The sequence below is a fragment of the Melospiza melodia genome, chromosome 4, assembly GCF_035770615.1.
Source record: "Melospiza melodia melodia isolate bMelMel2 chromosome 4, bMelMel2.pri, whole genome shotgun sequence".
Classification (NCBI taxonomy): domain Eukaryota; kingdom Metazoa; phylum Chordata; class Aves; order Passeriformes; family Passerellidae; genus Melospiza; species Melospiza melodia.
In genome coordinates, this window is record NC_086197.1 from 54756353 (window position 1) to 54775284 (window position 18932).

The 18932-nt window shown below is 40.3% G+C and overlaps 1 protein-coding gene across 5 annotated transcripts in view; it reads left to right on the forward strand.

The window, feature by feature from the left end:
* Positions 1–472: 472 nt before the first annotated feature.
* TNRC6B (trinucleotide repeat containing adaptor 6B) overlaps positions 473–18932 on the forward strand; it is a 132275-nt gene continuing 113815 nt past the window's right edge. For all 5 annotated transcript variants that reach the window (XM_063154585.1, XM_063154586.1, XM_063154588.1 and 2 more), the window contains exons 1-3: positions 473–715; positions 12833–12905; positions 17782–17880. In XM_063154585.1, coding sequence (XP_063010655.1) covers positions 17827–17880 — 54 coding nt within the window. In that variant the 5' untranslated portion in view covers positions 473–715; positions 12833–12905; positions 17782–17826. The remainder of the gene's footprint in view (positions 716–12832; positions 12906–17781; positions 17881–18932) is intronic.

The window sequence follows — 18932 nt, forward strand, 5'->3', positions numbered from 1 at the left end:
CTCCGCGTTGTTACGGTGTAACGGGCACATTTGTTCTCTAATGGAGTCGGAGGGTGCGACCCACAGCCCAATCCGTAGGGCGGAAGGGCGGGACAAGTAGAAGAGGGCGCGCGAGTGCCCCATTTAAGGGGCAAATCTCGCACCTAACTGGCAGAGGAAGAAGGGGCGGGAGCCAGTGAGGGATGTGAAGGGGGGCAACGCTAAACGGTGACAGCCAGCAAATGCAGCCAATCGGCGGGCGTGTAGTGACGCGAGAACCCAATGGAAAGCGCCGAGAGGCGGTGCTCCTCTGTGATTGACATGCGTTCTGGCTAATGGACGGAGAGATCCCCGGGACTCTTCCCAATGGGCAGCGTGAAGGGGCGGAAAGGGGAGCGGAAGGAGAAGACGAGCAGGCAGGACGACCAATCAGCGCGGGGGTCGGCGGGGCGCCGTCCAATGGGCGGTGCGAGGGGCGGTGCGGGGGCGTGTCCCGGTGTGTTTGGGTTCGTGCTCCTCGGGGGAGGGAGAGACGGCGGCGAGGAAAGTTTGGTTTTGGTTTTTTTTTTCCCCCCCCCGGTGGTGTTTTTTTGGCGGCGCCGGCGGAGCGGGGGGGGTACGCTTTTCGCAGCTTCTTCGCCTTTTGCTTCCTGGGGTTCGTGTTTCCCGGGCGGGCGGAGCCGCCCCCGGCACTGAGAAGAACGGGGGCTCAGCGCACCGCGGCGGCGCCTCGGCGGTGAGTGCGGGACGGGCCCCCCACCTATTCCCCATCCCGGCTCCCGCCGCGGGACTCCCCGGCAGCCCTTCCCGCCCTGCGCACCCTCGCGCCGCCTCTGAGGGGCCTCTGGCGCCGGGCCGCGGTGCCGCGGGGCGGGGGAGGGACGGGGGGGCCGGGCCGGCGGGAGGGGCCCCGAGCGGCGGCTCAAGGGCGCTGCCCCGGCGGCGGCGGAGCGGCCGCTGCTCCCGCCCCGACCCCGCCGAGCGCCTGTCCCGGGGCACAGCCGGGCGAGCGCTGCCCCCTCCTCGCCTCACGTGCGGCCGCCGTGCGCCGCGGCTGCGCCCCGGTGCCCCCACCGCCCCCTCCCGCTCCACACAGGGCCCCGGGGGAGAGCCGCCCGCCCGCCCGCCGGATCACCCAGGCCGGGCAGGAGGTACGGCGGCGGAAACACTCCGAGGGGCCCTGGTGTGGATGGGGAAAAAAAGTGCTGTAGTGTGGGGACAGAGCCGAGGTTGCGTTGGTACCGCTGCAAACCGCGCTGGATGAGCGGGACGTGATGCTGGTGAAGATGTGTGTGTATACGATGGGTGGGTGGGAAGAGTGACCGTGTTCAGAGGTGTGTCCTAGGGGGGAAAAAAAGTTTCCCCAGCTGTTTGTAGCAAGATGAGAGGGAATGTTTGTTTCTGGAGACGCTTCGCTGGCTGTGGATAAGCGCTGCTTGCAGCGTGGTATCTTGCAAGCTCAGATCTGCTTCGTGAGAGTGCATGTAGGAGGATCTACTACAGCATACAGCTGAGGCTTGTTGAATAAACCGAAGACTCAACAAAGTGTTTTCCTAGCTAAAGTAGAAATGCTTACTGATGTAAACAGTGCTTGTTTTTCCGTGGTAACGTTTCACTAACCTTATGAACATTTGTTAAAATACCTCTGTGCAAAGTTAACGTTTTTATAATCCATTAATTACTATTTTTAAATCATAACTTGCTGGAGTTCAGCTTACAACCTCTACAAAAGGTACGACGTTGTCGTTGACGTCTACAAACGTTGTCAAGTTTACAACCTCTACCAAAACTGTGACTTTTTCTGCAAATTAGATAGGTAGGTAGGTCTTTAGGGGTTGTATTTGAAAGGTCTGTTTTACCTAGTGTTTTCCAGTAATATCGCCATCCATATGAATGGATTTTGGAAATTCCTTCCTGCTACAAGTGTTGTAGAGGTGATAGCTTTGATTCATAGGGTTATTAAATATGTGCACAAGTTCAAGCAGCTTTGTAGTTAGCTTGTGCACAGTGAAGTTGCTCAGCAATGCCCTCCTCTCCTGCGGTGACTCTCTGAGGGTGCAGATTCCTTGGAATGCGCTCTGGTGAGATGTGAGTGAATGCTCTCATCTGCTGCAATACCCAAGGCCCCGAGCTAAAAGATAAGCTCCAGTTTTTCTACACGAGCCCTGGGTCGTGCAGGGTCTGCTGGGTAGATGTATCTGGGGGGAGGGCTTTGCAGGGGCGACTTTTCACCTGAGTTTTACTGAGTTGCAGATGTAACTAGACAATTCCCCAGCCAAGAAATCACCCTGCGAAAAGCTGAGGCTGGACATGGGGGAAGGGAGCCCAGAGAGGTGTTAGCTGTGTGTTAGATTTTCTGCTGTGAGGCTTTGGGGCAGTAAGGTACAGGCTCATGTGTCTTAGTAGAGAGTAGGTGAGGTCATCACTAGACATTTGTCTTGTTTTGCTATACTGCATGTGTGCTGATGGGCAAAATGTATATCCTGTAATATGGAAGTCCTGGTAAAAATGCAATGATAAACCAGTCAGTGTCTCTTGATTAGGCAGACTTTTGAATTAATGCATTATTCCAGTTTCTGTATATCTGCAAATTTAGCTAGAGATCCACACTTTCATTTCAATAAGTTCAAACGTTTGGACGTAGAAGTCTTGACAAGGCTTTATCTGCCAGTGTTTGTGACGGAATAGTCCAATAAAGCATTTAGGTTGAGTGTATGTTGTGGCTTTGCTTGATGATGCTTGTTTCATCATTAAAACTTGATGTTGGAGGATGACTTCAGAGGAGGAAGCCTCAGGAGATAATTTTGTGTAACTCTGAGGTAGTGTATTTTACCTTAGATCTGCCTCCTATCATAGCAAGTAAGAGATTAGGAATTAATTTTTTTGCAGAATAATGCATAATAAAAATCATATGTAGAGATAGCTGCATCTAGAACAGAATAGCTGCAGCCAGAATGCTGGAAAGAATTGAAGGACTGCTATAAAAATAGTAATTTAAAAATATGTTCAAATGGGGTTTGTTCTTTGGGGTTTTTGAGTGATTTTTTTTTCCCTATGGCGAAGCTGGTGTTCTTCTGCTCACAGAAGAGATTGGATTTACAATTAAGCAGTAGGAACTGGAGATCATAGAAGAAGTCTAAGAAGCTTAGTTATTGACTTGAATGAGTTTATTAATAGTCTGCTTAATGGTTTGGTTACTCTATTTCCATTTTCTGCAAAATGCTTGGATGCAGTCTGTTCTAGTCACTTACTGCCATTATTGTGTTTATTTTCTTGGAAACCTTTATACATAAATATTGTCTGCTTTGTGCAGTAATAAAAACTAACAGTCATTTTCCAGTTTCTTTGCAATGGCTTTCCTCAGTCATTGCTCATAGTGCTGCTGTCAGGTTCACAAATTCTGCAATACTTCTGCTTACAGCATTCCTAGCAATTTACAGCTATTCAGCTCTTTATCATTAGTTGTTCTTCTTCACTCAGCTTTAACCTGTGTGTAGTTTGGGTCAGTAGATGAGTTTTTGTGAAGAACTGGCGTTGTTTGTTTTCACACGATAAATTAAGCGTGTTTAACACATAGATAAAGGAGGGGAAGTACCTGATACTAGCACATATGTACCACTGGTTTTCTTTAGAACTAAAAGTTTTCTGTCACCTCTGCTTATAAAATGTATTTGCTCTGGATTTGCTTTTAATGGTCTGTTTCTTCCATGTTCAGAAATTTTAATAATGAAATGTTTCACTGTACTAGAGAAAGAATAGCAAGGGAATGTCTGTCTTCAGTTCTAAGTGCAAGAACCTAGCACAGAGATGTCGAGCAGACAGTAACATGCATCTCTAATGGTTTGACCAGTTGTGGTAGAAAAATACATGTATTCTTCCTAACAGTCTTCCTGAGCTTAGCATTTACTGTCTTTCTCCTATTTCAGATAAAACATATATGGTAAGGTTGCTTGTTCTTGACAGCAAACGGAGTGTGGAATATGGACTGAAGAATTCAAGTGAATTTCTTGTGAATCCAAACAAAACTTTTGGCTACTATGTGCTAATAAAACTAGGGGCACTTTTTGGTACTTGGGCCAGCTGTCACTGTCAGACAAGTCGTCCCTGCTGGTATTTCAGCTTGCGAGGTGACCGGGGTGAGAGTAATCAGGATATTCTGACTGCTGTTCCCTGGCCCTTTCAGCGGATAATAAAACTCTTATGCTTCCTTACATTTCTCTTCTGCTTGTGCCTTCTTTGTGTTGCACTTCTACTCATTATTTTTTATTTCTTCAGGGGAGTAAACATGCTTTGCTGGAAGGCGTTGGTGTCACTTATTTTTTCTCCTTTAGAGCAGTAGGCAGTGAGTATGTTAAATTTGTTTTTTCCCTTTGCCTTCTTATAGCGGTTAGAGGGAGAGGGTGTTTTTACACTTATTATGGTTTGCATCATGTTGTAGGGGAATGTTCTGAGGTTTTGAAGTTTTCAGCAGCGTGAGGGTTGTGGTTGGAGTTTGGATGTTCTCCGTGTTTACCATGCAGTGAGCTATGGAGATGACCTTTTCCAGTTTCAGCTAGTCAGTACGGATTGCGTTTCTGGGCCCTGCCAGCTTTAGTAGTTCTGAAATTGGATATCGTGCATGTATTTCCTGATTTAATGTCTGTGGATCAGAAAAACACTCAATAGTTCCTCTGTGAGAAAATCTGGGAAGCAAGTTAATGTTCTGTCTAAGACTTAACACTGTTTAAAGTTTTTAAAATATCTACTTAAAGAAGTAAAATGTACCTGAAAGCAGCTCTTAGCTAGTTTAGCTTTTAAGTCTGTGGAGTAACATCAGGAGAAATGGGAGGTATCATAAGGCAGCACTTGTGCTGTGTACTACAGGATACAGGTCATAATAAATGTGTAAAAAATAACCTGGAAGTTGCTATATTTTGACCATGTTAGTCAGAAGATGGGAGGCTGGAAAGCTAATTAGCAGATGAAAGGATAAGAAGCAAAGTTGCAAAACAAAGAGTTGATAATTTTAGATAGGCTGACAGAGGATTAGTCAAAAGGCGATACAACGATATCATGTTGCTTGTATGAGGGGAAGTCCTCTAATCCATCTAAATGAGTAATGAAGTAAAAGTCATTGATGTTTTTACTTGCATTTAATTTCTATACTTTTATCATGACTCTTGACAGTGTCATAAAAAGTGCTATAAAGAAAAACAACCTGGCAGAATTTTTCAGTAGTGTATTGGGTTTTTTGTTAGTAAAGTCTGTTCTGTAACAGCAGAAATTTACTACCCTTTGATTTGGTAGTAGTCTACAAAGAACATAGTTTTTGCAAATACTATTGGCTTTCTTCTGGTAAGTTTGAAGATTTTTCAGATTCTGAAAAATCAGCCTCTGTTTTGCTTGTTGGAAATGCTTCTTTCTGTTCCTCCGATCCTCTTGTATCCTTGGGGTACAAGGGTTGCAGGGGTTTTTTTCCTACTCAAGTCCCTCCTATTTTCTTACCACAAGCACTGGTTGTACCTGCAGTTCTCTTATGTGTTGTTCATGCGGCAAAAGCAAACTTTGTGAGAGAATTTCACTAGTTAAATTAAATGTATGATTTTAAGTCCAGAAGCTGAATGTTTGGAAAGGTTTTTGCTGCCCTTCTTGTTTTAGGACTTGTCTGATAGGTCTCCACATGGTCAGAGCTAAAGAACTGCTGGGCTGTTCCATGGCAATCCCATCACCAACTTCCCTGGCCCCGTGACCTCTCTGCGTAAGTCTCACAGCAGTACCACATGAGTGGCAGGAGAGATAGGAAACCCACCTCTGGGAAATAGAAGGAACTCTTCAAGGACTTGCCAGTCTACTGTGGATAAATCTATTTTGGCCTTAGGGTGATCCACCAAGGATAATTGGTGTAGATCCTCTCATCTCACTGCTTCTTACAGCCAAGAGATACAAATTACTCAGCACTGGTGTCAGTGACCTCGAGTTAGGAACTCCTGTGTTTAGGAGCTGAAGAGAGCCGGGTTTTAACCCGTGCTTGAAGGTTCTTTCCCAGACATTTGGGAACCTTTTAGCTCTCTCCTGGCACATTTGGGGATCCTTAGAAATAATCTGATGTCTCTTTCTGGAGAAGATGTACACAGAGTGCATTTTCTTATTACAGCTGAGAGTATATTCTGCTTTTTACACAACAGTACAGTAACTTTGTGATTTAAAAGCTTTTCCAGAAGTTAGATTTTGTAGATTAAATTGCCTACACACTCACTTACTTTACCACTATAATGAAACACTATTTCACACCTCTGAGGTTTCTGTTGCTTGCACACTGACTTGAGAAACAGTAAGTTAATAGTATTAGAGGGTGCAGCTAGCATGAGGAATGATGAGGAACTTGGGGAAAAGGGCTAGGATAATATTTTGATTTAAAAATTTACCTCTGAGATAGAGGAAGAGAATGTGTCCCCTCACCCCAGCTTCTTACAAAGATCAAAATATACTTCAGAACAAATTATGATCCATCCTTGATCTGAAGCAGCCCAAAATCCCTTTAAGAGAGAAGGCCATAATACATATTGCTCTAAATAGTTGCTTTAAAGCATTTTCATCTACTTTTATGGGGTTTAGTATCTTTGCTTGGGACTCTCTCTGGGATTTTTTTTATATTGAGATTTTTCCTGGATGTATTAGTGTTATTATAACAGCATTCTTACATTGCTGTAAATATAGCAGTTTCACTCTGTGTTGGGAATGTGTTTATTCTGATAATGATGTTTGGGGGTTTTATTTTCAAGGTTTTGTTTGTTTTTTAAGTTCCACTTAACTGCTTCAAGTAAGGAGCTAAAAAAAGAGTGCTTTGGCACCAGTGTGTGTCTATGCAGGATATTTTACTGTTACAACCACTGTAATTTAAATTCTTATCCTTCCATATGTATTTGGATTCTGGGAAAAATTTGTTTAAAATTAAATTTTTGGTATTTTTGTTTGTCAAATGGCTGAGATTCTGCATTATCAGGTTTGAGTTGTGTTGTATCAGATGCCTATTCTGACAAATTAAAATGCAGATGAGTCTTCTTTTGAAGAGAACAAAAATGAGAGTCAAGCCACAGTGCTTATTTGTGACTGTTCATTAAGATTCATACCATTTTTCATTGACACTGCAAAAAAAAATCAATACTTAATATTTTCTCACATTTGAAATGGATTCTCACATTTAAAATGGATCTTGTCTTTACTATTCCCTATAATACTATAGTATTTCCCTGCCCCTCATAACAAGTGACTTTTTTTTGATGATTTCCTACAGGCTCAGCTCATGTTTTTCCTATCCCTTCAAGGCAAGGTGCAATAGTAAAGCTAAAATTGAGTTTTGATTATTATAGCTGTGCTTTTTGCTTAGATAAATGTTTGGGTGCTTCAGGATCTGCTTGTCTACTTTCTGCAGCTGGTGTGGTGGCAGCCTGAAGAACAGGTGTAGATTTTAGTTGGTGTTCAGTGTTTCTGTTATATTTAATAAAAGCTTAGGGGAAGTTGCCTGTGTTTCTGATGGCACTCACTTTGATAAATGGTACTTGAAAGGGGGAAGATGTATTTTATTGCAAAGCTAGGCTTTTCCACACATTTTTTAAACTCCATAGTTGTTGTAGATTAGTTGCCCATAATATTGTTTGCTTGGCCCTTTTAATTTTTAGAGTACTCAGAGGCACAACCAAAACTGGCTGATAATACTTTCATTTGTTGGAAGTTAACTGCTCTGGTTCTTTCATATTCAAAGTCCAACTTTCTCTTCCATGGCAATTTATGTATTGTGGAAAAAGCTTCATATTGAGAGAAGCTTCCTGTTGATTGTAAACTGAATTAGACTGTGGAGAAAACAGATAGAAGTCCCATTGTATCAAATACTTTTTAACATTGTCTAATAAGCAAAGGAAAATGCTCCTGACAGTGTTACATTGTGGAGGCCTGAGGGCAAGAATACAGTGACATAACCAGTCCCTTCCCTCTCCAGCCCTAACCCTGCACTTAACCAATGCTGGATCGTGTTGCTTTCACCAGTTGAAGGTAACTAGATAAACTGGTGCTGCCTTGTGTGTGGAGACTGTATATCAGCTTATCTCACCCCTGCCACAGCTGGGTACGTAAGTAAACTGAAAGTAACTTCAGTCTTTCGAAGTTCGGGCAAAAAATAACTGAGGTTTTGTGTTACTGCATTTCAAATTTAATAAAGGATGAACAAAAAGTAACATGTAAGTGAAGCGCATTCAAAACTAGGAGCAACTTTCAAGAGCTGGGTTTTTAAATGTGGTGTGAGAGCTTGACAGTGACAATCAGTTGTCATGTAGTTCAAGTAGGTAGCCTAAAGGCAGACTTTTATGTTTTTGGTTGCAATAGTAAACTGGGTTACTTTGCTTTTAAATGCCACTTTCAGAGGAAATAAGATGCGATAGTTGAAGAATCTTTTTGTGCCAAAAAACTGAACATTTAGGGCCCTGACCTCACACATAGTGGAGCGTGTCTGAAGCTCTTCTTGCAAGTAGTTCCAGATTCAGTAGTACTAACTAAACATGTTCAGCAAAGATTGCAGTGTTGAGGACTAGCATTGTATCAGTAATAATTTGCATTGTGTTTTTAAATTTATAAATTACCCGTAAGAATGAGTGTGTTGCCTCATTTCTTTGAAGAAAAAGCTTTGTTGAATATAAAACAGATTTTTGAAAATTAGCTTCCTGTTCCTTTCTTAGGTGCCGAAATAGCTGAAAAGTACAATTCAGACTGATGTCACGCTATAAATATTGATGAAGTTCTATTTGGCAGCTGGTTATGTTCAAAGTTGGTGTTTGCAATTATAGTTTAGAATTATTTGCTTAACAGCTCAGCATTTGTTTTCTTTGACAATAATAGTGCTGAGATCTTGGACTTCTCTGCATGTATAGTCATGTTAGTGAGAAGTCATAATGTCCTTGTATAAGAGAACCTCTCTGTTATTAATCATTAGAAGTGAGATAAATATGGAACATTATTTTGGAAAATTTCAGGGCGTAAGCTATAAAAGAGTGAAGTTTAAAAAGCAGAAAAAGCAGATTGTGACTTAAGCTTCATTTTCCATCACAATCCCCTGGCCTTCCTCCTGGCCATGTCCTGGCTCAGGCTGGCCGTAATCCTCTGCCCGAGGCTGTGTCACAGGATGCAGTGCCGGACCCAGAGCCTTTCTCTGCAGCAGGGGATGCCTGTCTGCCTCCGTGCCTGCTGGAGCACTTAGCGCTGGTATTGCCATGCTGGTGTGAATTCCTTAACAACACAGCTCTTCTTGTAAAGCAAACAAAGCTAAAGGATAGTTTTAACCTAGGAAACTTCCATACTCTTCTAATTAAATCTAGGAAGATTGTGAGAAGTAGGTAGTTTAAAAGGTACAGTATCTTCCAGTCCTGTCCTGCATGTGAATGATTTTCAGTAATGTTGTCTTTAGCTCTTGTAATTGCTGCTGTCAGTGAATAAGCACCGTTCCCCCTTTCCTCTGCACAAGGCTGCTTACCACTTTATCAGTTTTAATTTAGTTACTGCTGCTGGGTTTGATAAACATACTGCAGTGTGGGGCTTGAGGAGTGTTACTGGGGGTTCAAAAGGAAACCTTCGATCTTGAGTTGACTTTAGTGGTATGAATAATCTGACAGGATGATTCTCTTGGGATTATCAGCAGTAAAGGAGTTATTTATAGCTTTCAGGTTTAAAGTTGAGCTGTTGAGAAGCAGGCTTCTCACTCATCACAACGTTTTGCTTAAGATAGAGAAAAATGCTTCGTGTCTTTGGTCTAATATAACATCCACTCTTCACCTGTCCTTAGAAAACTCTGGTCCTCTGTATTCTGAAGACTTTGTCACTTTGCAAATGCCCCGAAATAAACGCTTGTTTGTTTGTTTGTTTTTTAAATCATAATTTGTTTCCAACTTGGCAAAACTAATCTCTTGAGTGGGTTAAACTTTGATGTGGAGTGTAAAAAGCAGCTGGTATTCTCAACTCACTGTGTTTTAATTCCTTGCTGCTCCAGGTATCACCATAACTCTTACTGTGATGCTGGCTGTCCAGAAGATGCCATCAGTCAGTTAAACACAGTACTCCCAACAACCTCAGTTTGATAGCTTCCATAAATGATGTGGTGCAGAGTGTTGAAGGCCTTGAAGAGAAAAAGTAGAAATAATTTTTAGGGTGTTTTGTTACATATGTATATTGTATCTACACACATATACGTGTATATGTACATAAATGTGTGTGTATATATGCTTCAGTGACAGTGAAAATACAGGGTGGAACACAGCACAAAGGACTTTGGAAAACTTAACCACTTGGCAGCCTTTGGCTGATTGTAGTTGGGATGTAATCTTGATGACAGTTGAGAAGTGATGTGTAGTGTATGTAGTGTACAGTAGGTCGCTGTAGCAAAGTGAGGACAAATACCTTTTATGTTCACTGCAATCTTTAATGGATTCTTTAGCCTAACTGGTATGAGCAGAAAAGAAGTGAGGTTTGTGCTGCTTTGTACAGTAGAAAGTGGCAAAATGTGTAAGCAAAGCATTTTTCTAAATAAGCTTTTCTGTTTGCTTTTCCTTAACTGGGAGGAGAAACATTTAGCACCTTAAATGTTGTTTATGTAAATGGTTTGGAACACTGGGAAGGTGATGATGAAGTATTCTGTCCTTATGTTTCAAGACTGTCTTTAGACTCAAAGGCTAGAGCCAGGATTTTCTAAACTGAAAGTCTGATTTAGGACCATTTGAGAAGTATCCCTTTGCATGTTTCACATGTCTCCCTTAACAATGAATCAAAAAGGGTGACATTGTTTAATGAGAAAAAACCACAAATTCATTAATGATTGGATTTGCTTGAGCAGATCATGTTCTGTAGTTGTCCTTTTTAAACCCCATGACATCTTCAGGAGCACTCCATTTTACAAACTGGTTTGTATTTGAATTGTTCATGTGAAAGGATTTAAGTGCTGTGAAATGAGACTTGTGTTTTGTTCATATAGGTTTTTAACTTCTTTTTGGTCCTTCTGTTCTCATGTTACTTTGGAAGAGCAGTACAGAGTAATGTATCTATTCCAAGTTACAGCTATTTATCTTGTTAAAAGTACTTGTGTCATATTTACATGAACAGCTGAAACATTTTCCATATGTTACCAAAAACATCAGTGCAAAGAATTAAATATAGAACAAAAGATGAAGTTGTGCAGCCAATACTAAATCAAACATAACGGACACCCTTTCTCATGTCATGTTTTGCTGTAGAACACCATAGGGATTTTGTGGGATATGGGACTACCCTTCCTGAATATTCCTCTGGATATTTTCCATGAGAGATTGAGGATTTCTGCCTTTTCCCATTCCTCCCAGCTGCTTTGTTTAGAGTGATATCTTTAGTTCGTTTTCCCTTGAAGTACTAATCCTTCCTGGATTTCCTTCCACCTAAGTAATGCAAAGAGATTGTTCTAAACCATGTGAAATAAAGAGGTTGCAAATCCTCCTCTCAAACTCCAGTAATATCTCTCCTTCTACCAAATTACTTGGTTACAAGTTATGTTTCCATCTTCAGCCTTGAAAAGTGAAGTGGAGAATTACCATCACAGTGAGACCTGGGTTGTCCTGGGTAATTTTTATAGTAAATCATGACTTGCACTGCTGCTGTGCTGTGGATGAAAAACCATGAAATATTTCTGTGTTGTTTTGAAGTTGTGAATGACTTGAAGCCAACTTCCCATATCCTAATTGAGTATGGGATGTTTTTGTTTATTTACGTCAGCAGCTGGTTTTTGTAGGATGATGTTTTAAGACATCTTGAGGCCTTTTGAGCAGAGTGTGCTCTTGGTTGCTTTATCAGAATCACCCCACAGCATAAATCAGAACCAAGGTCAAAATTAAAGTTTGCATCTGTAAAACCTTTACTCACTAGCAAAGGGACAGGTAAACCACTGTGGCAGGTAAGACACTCTTTTGTCACCAAATGTATTTCCTAGTCAGAAATTGTTTGAATGGAAGTCGTGCCCAGAAAGCTCTTAGTTAATGCCAGATGATCAGGAAAAAAAAAATTAACTCAGTTTATGGCAGTTAGTCCAATGATAGGAATGCTTTGTTCCTAAATAATGCTGCACATTAAGGAGTAGTATGATGCAGTGAATTTAGAAAAGCACCATTTGTTCATATCTCCTACAACAAAGCTGAATAATGGCAACTGGAATAATTTAGATTTTAGTGATGTTGACTTGGATGTATAATGGTAAACTGATGGTTCTGGACTTCTTTTGATTCCTGGAACTTGGTTATGTTTTACAAAACCAAAACTGAAGTATTTAATACTAGCTGTGTATGATTTGAAATGGGCATGATTGTAAGCCAGTGTAGTGCTGCTATGTTACTCTTTCAAAATAGGATTAAATACCTGACAATTGGTAGGTATGGGATTCATTTTTACACATAATATTTAATATCAGGAGTTAATGGAGGATTATGTAATCTCTTCCCCTGACTGCAAGGAAGCATGCTTATGTGTGTTCTCTCAGTTCCTGTACAAGAAACCAGTTTCACTGCATGTTTTTCCCAGTTGTGAATAGAAATTATGCTTCTAGAGCCTCCTACTGTTCTGTTTTATCTCATAGTCAGTAGGAAATTCTCTTACACATGCTACCAGTGTTTACTGTTTTTCCACATTTGGGTGTGAGGTTGTGGGGAGAATTTTAAGAAAATATTTTCCTGATGGCAGCCTATTCCTTTCATTTCTGTGCACCTAGGTTTGCTGAGCTTTGGAGACAGCTGACTTTTGTTTTTATATTTGTTTTAAATTTACTAATGGCCACAGTTGATTGATGTTTTAATTTATTTTTTTTTTCTCCTTTTAGGGTTTTATTTTTGCACTGAATGTAGCCAGGACGGATCCTTGTGGGCTTTGGCAGCCCTTGGAAACTGTCAAAGGTAAAAATCAACCAAAGCTCAATATTGTGATCTTGAAAGTTGGAGGTGAGAAGAGCAATAGCCTATGCTGGTTCTTAAGATACTGTAGGATGTAGATCTGTGTTCATGTGCTTTCTAGTGTGTTATTTCCTGTGGGTTTGTGTGTGAAGTTTGTGTTACTGCCTGATGTGATTTGTTTCTGTAAGCTGAAGTTGATATGTGTGATGTATCACTTTCTTTAAAAATTAGTTAATTTATGTTGAGATTTTTTAACTCACTGGAATTGGGAAGTGATTATTTCCTATAAGCAATAAAGTTATAGTCAAAGGTTTTCTATCTTCTAAATGCTCTTGCTTGCAGAACAACTTGCATTTAAAGTGACAAAAAATTTAACGTCTTCTGTACGTTAAATTTTATGTTGCCTTTGTACATTCTCAACAGACTCAATGTAGTACAATGCTTTAGCAATTAAATCCAATATGGTTGGATCAGGTGTTAAAAATGAACATTTTGTCTGTACCTAGAGGCTGGTGTGTCGATACAATTGTGTCAGACAAGCACAGTCTCATTTAAGACACTGTTCAGTTAAGTAGTGCCTTGTTCTACCTGCTCTTGTTTCAAGTGTGCCACGTACATGAGATCACTGCCTTGGGAGAGCACTGGTGTGCCTGCTTTGCTTTGTGACAGAGTTTGGGACCTGCCTTCCATTTCTCCTAAATGTCTGTGGTGGTGACATTTGGTGCAGCCTTACTGTCCTTCAGGGGGCTTCTAGTGGGCCATATCCACTTTAGACTTGGGAATTCACAGGAATCACAATTGGCTGTACATTAATAAGTGCTTCTCTCACAGCTGCACTCTTTAGAAACTTGAAGTACGTTTTTTCTTCATTATCTGATGAAGAATGGATTTTCTCTTTAATCCATATTTGATTCCTGCTGCCAATCTATAAAAAAAAGTGCTGCTGCATGAAATACCCTTGAATTAGACAAGGTACTTAGTCCCAGTGATGCCTGGTTGATGAAACCAAATTTGAAATCGTTGAAATTCCAGCTCTCTCTTGCTGTTGAGAACTTTGTATTTTTCTAAGCTGGACCCTTCTACACAGAGGGAAAATTAGGCCTAGAGGAAGTACCTTATTCACTGGTATTGGTTTTCAGGGATTTATAACTATATGGAAATTTTGTTCAGGTTTTGCTTGCCAGAGTGTGTTAGAATGCAGTAGTGCAGGATGGTATCCATAAGGACACTGCTTACCCTGAGTGGCTGATAACTGCATTTAATCTCTCATGCTGATCCCAGTGAACAAAACAAATACATCTTTGCTGAAGAAAAACATGGAGCAAAAATAGGACTAAAATCTAATTGGATTATCCCAAAACCATACTGTTTAATGGCAGGACAGTATTGCAGTAGACATTAAAATTGGTAAGAAATCCTGCTGGTTCATATTAATGAATGTTTTAACCTTTGAGAATAGATTCTCATCATTATATTACATTTAAAGAGTTAAATAAAAGTTGTTCCTAAGTTTGGATGTGCATTTGCTACATCATATATGGGCATACCAGTGCATTGCTATTTGTCAGGCCTTCCTCGGTGTTACCTTACTCCAGCTGAAGTTAGTTAATTTTTCTGAAGGATATCAGGTATAAAAAATTGAGGGATTTCAGTCCCACTTCAAGTAGTTTGGGTGGATATACGTAAGGGTAGAAAAAGATTATCTTACTTTTGACCTTTTCCAGGAGTGACTTTCTTGATAGATGCTGGATCTGAAAATCTAAATGGGCTGTCTATAAACTTTCTTTTTATCACCTGGGAACTTGACATATCGCATTAAATATTGAATATAAGTAAACAAATGCCTTTAGGCTTTTGGCATTTTCCTGATCCTACAGGATGCTAGTACAAATTCTTACTTCCCATCCTTCCTCCATGTATAAAATAAATGACTGTGTGTGTCACCTTCTGCTGAGAAGCTGGTGAGCTGCAGAGGGGATGTCTGTAACATGGAATAATTATGTTATTTCTTCATGTGCTGGCAAAAAGCTGTCTCTGTGGGCTAAGAAGTCACCCTCAGCTGTAAATGACTGCTGCAGAAGTCTGCCACAGAGGTAGTGTCCCATGGATTCAGAAATCTGGAAATGCCTCCTTTTGGCAATAAATAAACTTGCAGTGCAGCATTCTTGTGCCAGTGGCTAAAGAAATCAATGATTCATGGATGCAAAAGAACATAAAAATTATTTTATTGGGCTCCTAGTTTGTTGGAGGATGTTTGGTCTCCTGAAAGAACCCAGAAGCAAATGCAATGAAGTATTAAAAAAAACCCAAACCAAACAACAAAAGGACAGTGTTCAGCAAAACTTCCTCTTGCAACACCTTTTGTAGTCTGTAGCTTAGGCTTTTCCTGCATCAGATAAAAATTTTTGTTGGTGGATTTTCTTTTTCCCTTGTGAAGTTTTCTAGTAAATTACTGAGCCTTTTAGAACTTCTAGCTTTTTACCATCCCATGTGAGTGAGTTCACTCTAAGTAAGTATTGTATGACCTAATATGTTTTTTTTTAATGTTAAAGCAAATAAAACATTAATTATGGGATAAATAAAGAGAGAAAATAGAAATTATAAAAAAGAAAATACAATGGAGAAGGAAAAGAGTTTATTCATTCAATTTCGTACTCCAATCTCTTGAGTTCTGGATAGTTCCAGTGTATTTAATCTGTTGTCTGTGGGAGAGCTTGCTTTTCTTTGTTCTTGTAGCCTTTCCATTTTTAAAATTTCCTAGTTCTACTGACCTTTTCTTTCCTCCTTTGAGATGCACTGGTTGGTAGGTTTTTTTGTCTTCTTCCAGGAGTATATAAAAACTGGAGTCAAATACTGCCAATTCCTCTGGTAGTGAGGGATCTCAGAAGATAAAACATGTCAGTTTTTCAAAGGCTTATGTTTGAGTTCTTCCAGCACTCTGAATGAAAAGTGACTTCCCCTTGCAGTGCTCTTGGTCTGACCTTTCTGGTCTTGTTTTATATGTAAGGGTTTTTTTAATGCTTCTGTAGCTCAAGTTCATTCTTGCTTGTTTTTCTGACTTCGAGGTCGGGTAAGTGCCACAGGAATCCTTCTGGCCAAAGCTGTTTTGGCTGTTAGACATCAGACTGTCTGTCTAACAAAAATCGGAGGAGCTTCCCAATTACTTGACTCTGATACTGCAAAATCATGCTCCAAAACTCCCAGCTCTGAAAGTTCTGGAGTGGCTTTCAGAAACTGAGCATGGCAAAGAAGTACCATGGACAGGGACTGCCCAGCCTGGCCTCCTCCACTCTTGGTGCAGAACAAAAGCTAGAAACGTTTGTTCTAGGCAGGAGGATCTTGCTATAGATGTCAAATGCTTAGCATTTGATACCTCTGATTTTTGATTATGTGCTGAAGGCAGAATGTTTAAGTGAGGATTTGGGTAAGAGTTTGATTTTTCTCCTCATTCCTTCTTTTCCAGAAAAGGAAATTACTATGCTCTAAGTCTTTACAACTCTTGTGCCTTGCACTAGAGTGTATGATATTACTGAATGTAACAGCTTGTTGGTTGTAAGATTTATTAAGTTGTATGTAACATTTTGTAGCTCCAGGCCCTTAATGTTTATAGAACTTGTTCTTCACTCCTTGAGTCAACCATGGCAGATGTTGTTTTACCTATGTGCAACACAACAGAGGAGGCTGGAATGCGGACAGCCTTACACTCTGAACAAACATTAACAACGAAGTGAAGGGGGTGCATCATTTAGAAGCTTTCTGTTGTCAGTTTCCAGGCTTGGAATTGCTGCTGTGAAGGTGACAGCAGTTCTGTAGCTGAGGTGCAGAAGTAGAGAGACTTGAAATGGATGTTAAATGCTGGTGCATTTGTGAGGGACAACTGTTAAAGGCCAACAACTCTTGGCTTTAAGAGAATTCTTAACTCCATGTATTCAGTGTGAGCCCTTACTTTCCATATACCTGGAATGTCAGAGATCTGGTCATGGCTTATGTCTTGCATTTTAAGTGTTAGAAATTCCTGCTGAATTTATGCTGTTGCATTTGATCTCTTAAATTAATTAATTTGATCCATTATCCCAGAAAGATGTCTCATCCTCTGGAGTAGAAGCCATTCTAATCTTAAACACCAAAGTCTCCCTAGTTGGATTGCATCCTTCCATAATTTACTTTACAATATGAAGAATGGAGTTTGGGGTGCAGATTTTGTTCAGCTGGAGCCACACTGGCACTGTCAAACAAATCTGAAAATAGATTACCTAGTAGTGTTGAATATTTGAAACACTGGGATCTGTTGACCTGGGTTAAATTGTAAATGCCATCCTGAAGGTAAATGACTTTATCTGTTCCCTGAACCATTTAGATTCTAGAATGTATTTATTTTTAGAATGAAGCCAAGGGAAGAATCCTGAAAGTAAGACTTCAGAGGTACTGTGAGATCACTGGAAGTCTTAAAAATTTTTCAAACTAATAACCTTTAGATTGTCTTTAAGCTGTGTCTTTAAAGCTTGTATTTGCACAAAAGCTATTTCCTAGTAAGAAAGAATTGCTCAGCTCTGGTCTGTGTGATCATTTCTTGCTGACTGTGGCTTTAATGAGTAAAATCAGTGACTAAATTAAGTACTCAGCAATGACACTTTCAAGTTAAAAAGAAAGGAGGATATAACTATTAAGTGGGTTTTTTCTTTTAATTAAGTAGTTTTGTCTTATTCTGAATAGCAGTTCTCATTTGTGTAAAATGTAATTTCAGCAAACATATGCAGAATGGCAGCATTAAAGGTCATAGCCTAGAATTGTAGTTTATGTACACTGCAATCTCACAAAACTTTGTTAAAGGCAGAAAAAGAATTGTTTTTAAAAGATATCTTTTTTGTTTATCTTTTAGGCAGTATTTTGCATTTCTGCAGAGCTTTGCACAGATCCTGTTCCCATGCAAACTGATGAGGGAGAAATACTGGAGGAAGGCAGTCCCAAGGTCAGTGAGGTAAATACCACTGTGTTTTGGAAGAAGAAAAGCTTGTTTGGCTGAAAGGGGTGGTGGAGGGGGGGGTACATGGAGTGAACTCTGACTGGTGCTGATATTTTTAATAAGAAACTTCATGTAGATGCTTATTATTTATTGTCATGGAGATGCTTAAAAAATTAAACTTGGAAAAATCTTAAGAAAGACAGGGGTTTTGCTACCCACTAAGGATTGGAACATGTGTTTTCAAGCACTTCCAGGAAGGAAAGAGAAAACTTGTGAAAAGATACTAACCCTGATAGTATTGAATTTGTGATAACTGGGAGGACTTTCTTTCCTACCCACCCACTCTCTGAACTAACCCAAGGAGTTAGACATGGGGGCCCTTAGGTGCAGGTGCTGGTATCTGTGGATTACTGACTGACCTCTATTGAAGGTGTGCTGCTGCTTGGTTCCTTGTACTTGCCAGCATGTGCTGTGCTGTGAGACTGGATTATGTTGCTTTTGAAGGCACCTCTGATTCTCAGCATAGCTTGTTGGAACAGGAGAGCGTGAAGTGTTCTGTTGAGCACAATGCTGTGTCCTGCTTTTTGCCTTCTTCCTGAAGATGCAGAGGTTAAGGTGTGAATTACTTTGGTTTTCATAAAGACATAGTCATTGGCATACTCTTCTGAAGGTTTATGAATACAGTTTATAGTCCTGACTGCTCCATGAGTTAGTGTCAACATTGCAATTGATGTGTGTTTAAAACGTGCTCCCTACATTTCACAAAAATCTGAATCATTTTTAGTTTGCTTGTAGCTTTGTGTAAGAGAGAGACTGAGAAATTAAAAACTAAAAGACTAAAGTTAAAATCTGTTTCTAGGTAGACCTTTGGAGAGATGCTTTCACTGTTTTAGGGTATAAGAAAAAACGTTTTTTTAACTGTAAGCACCAAGTTAGGAAGTAAGTTAGTAAGTAATTATTAGAGGAAGGACTTGGCAATTGTGCTGCATGTACTTCAGGAGTTGTGTTAATTTTAAATAGCTTTGAAGGAAGGTTGGCTCTAGATTAGGAGCTGAAAAATGAGAACA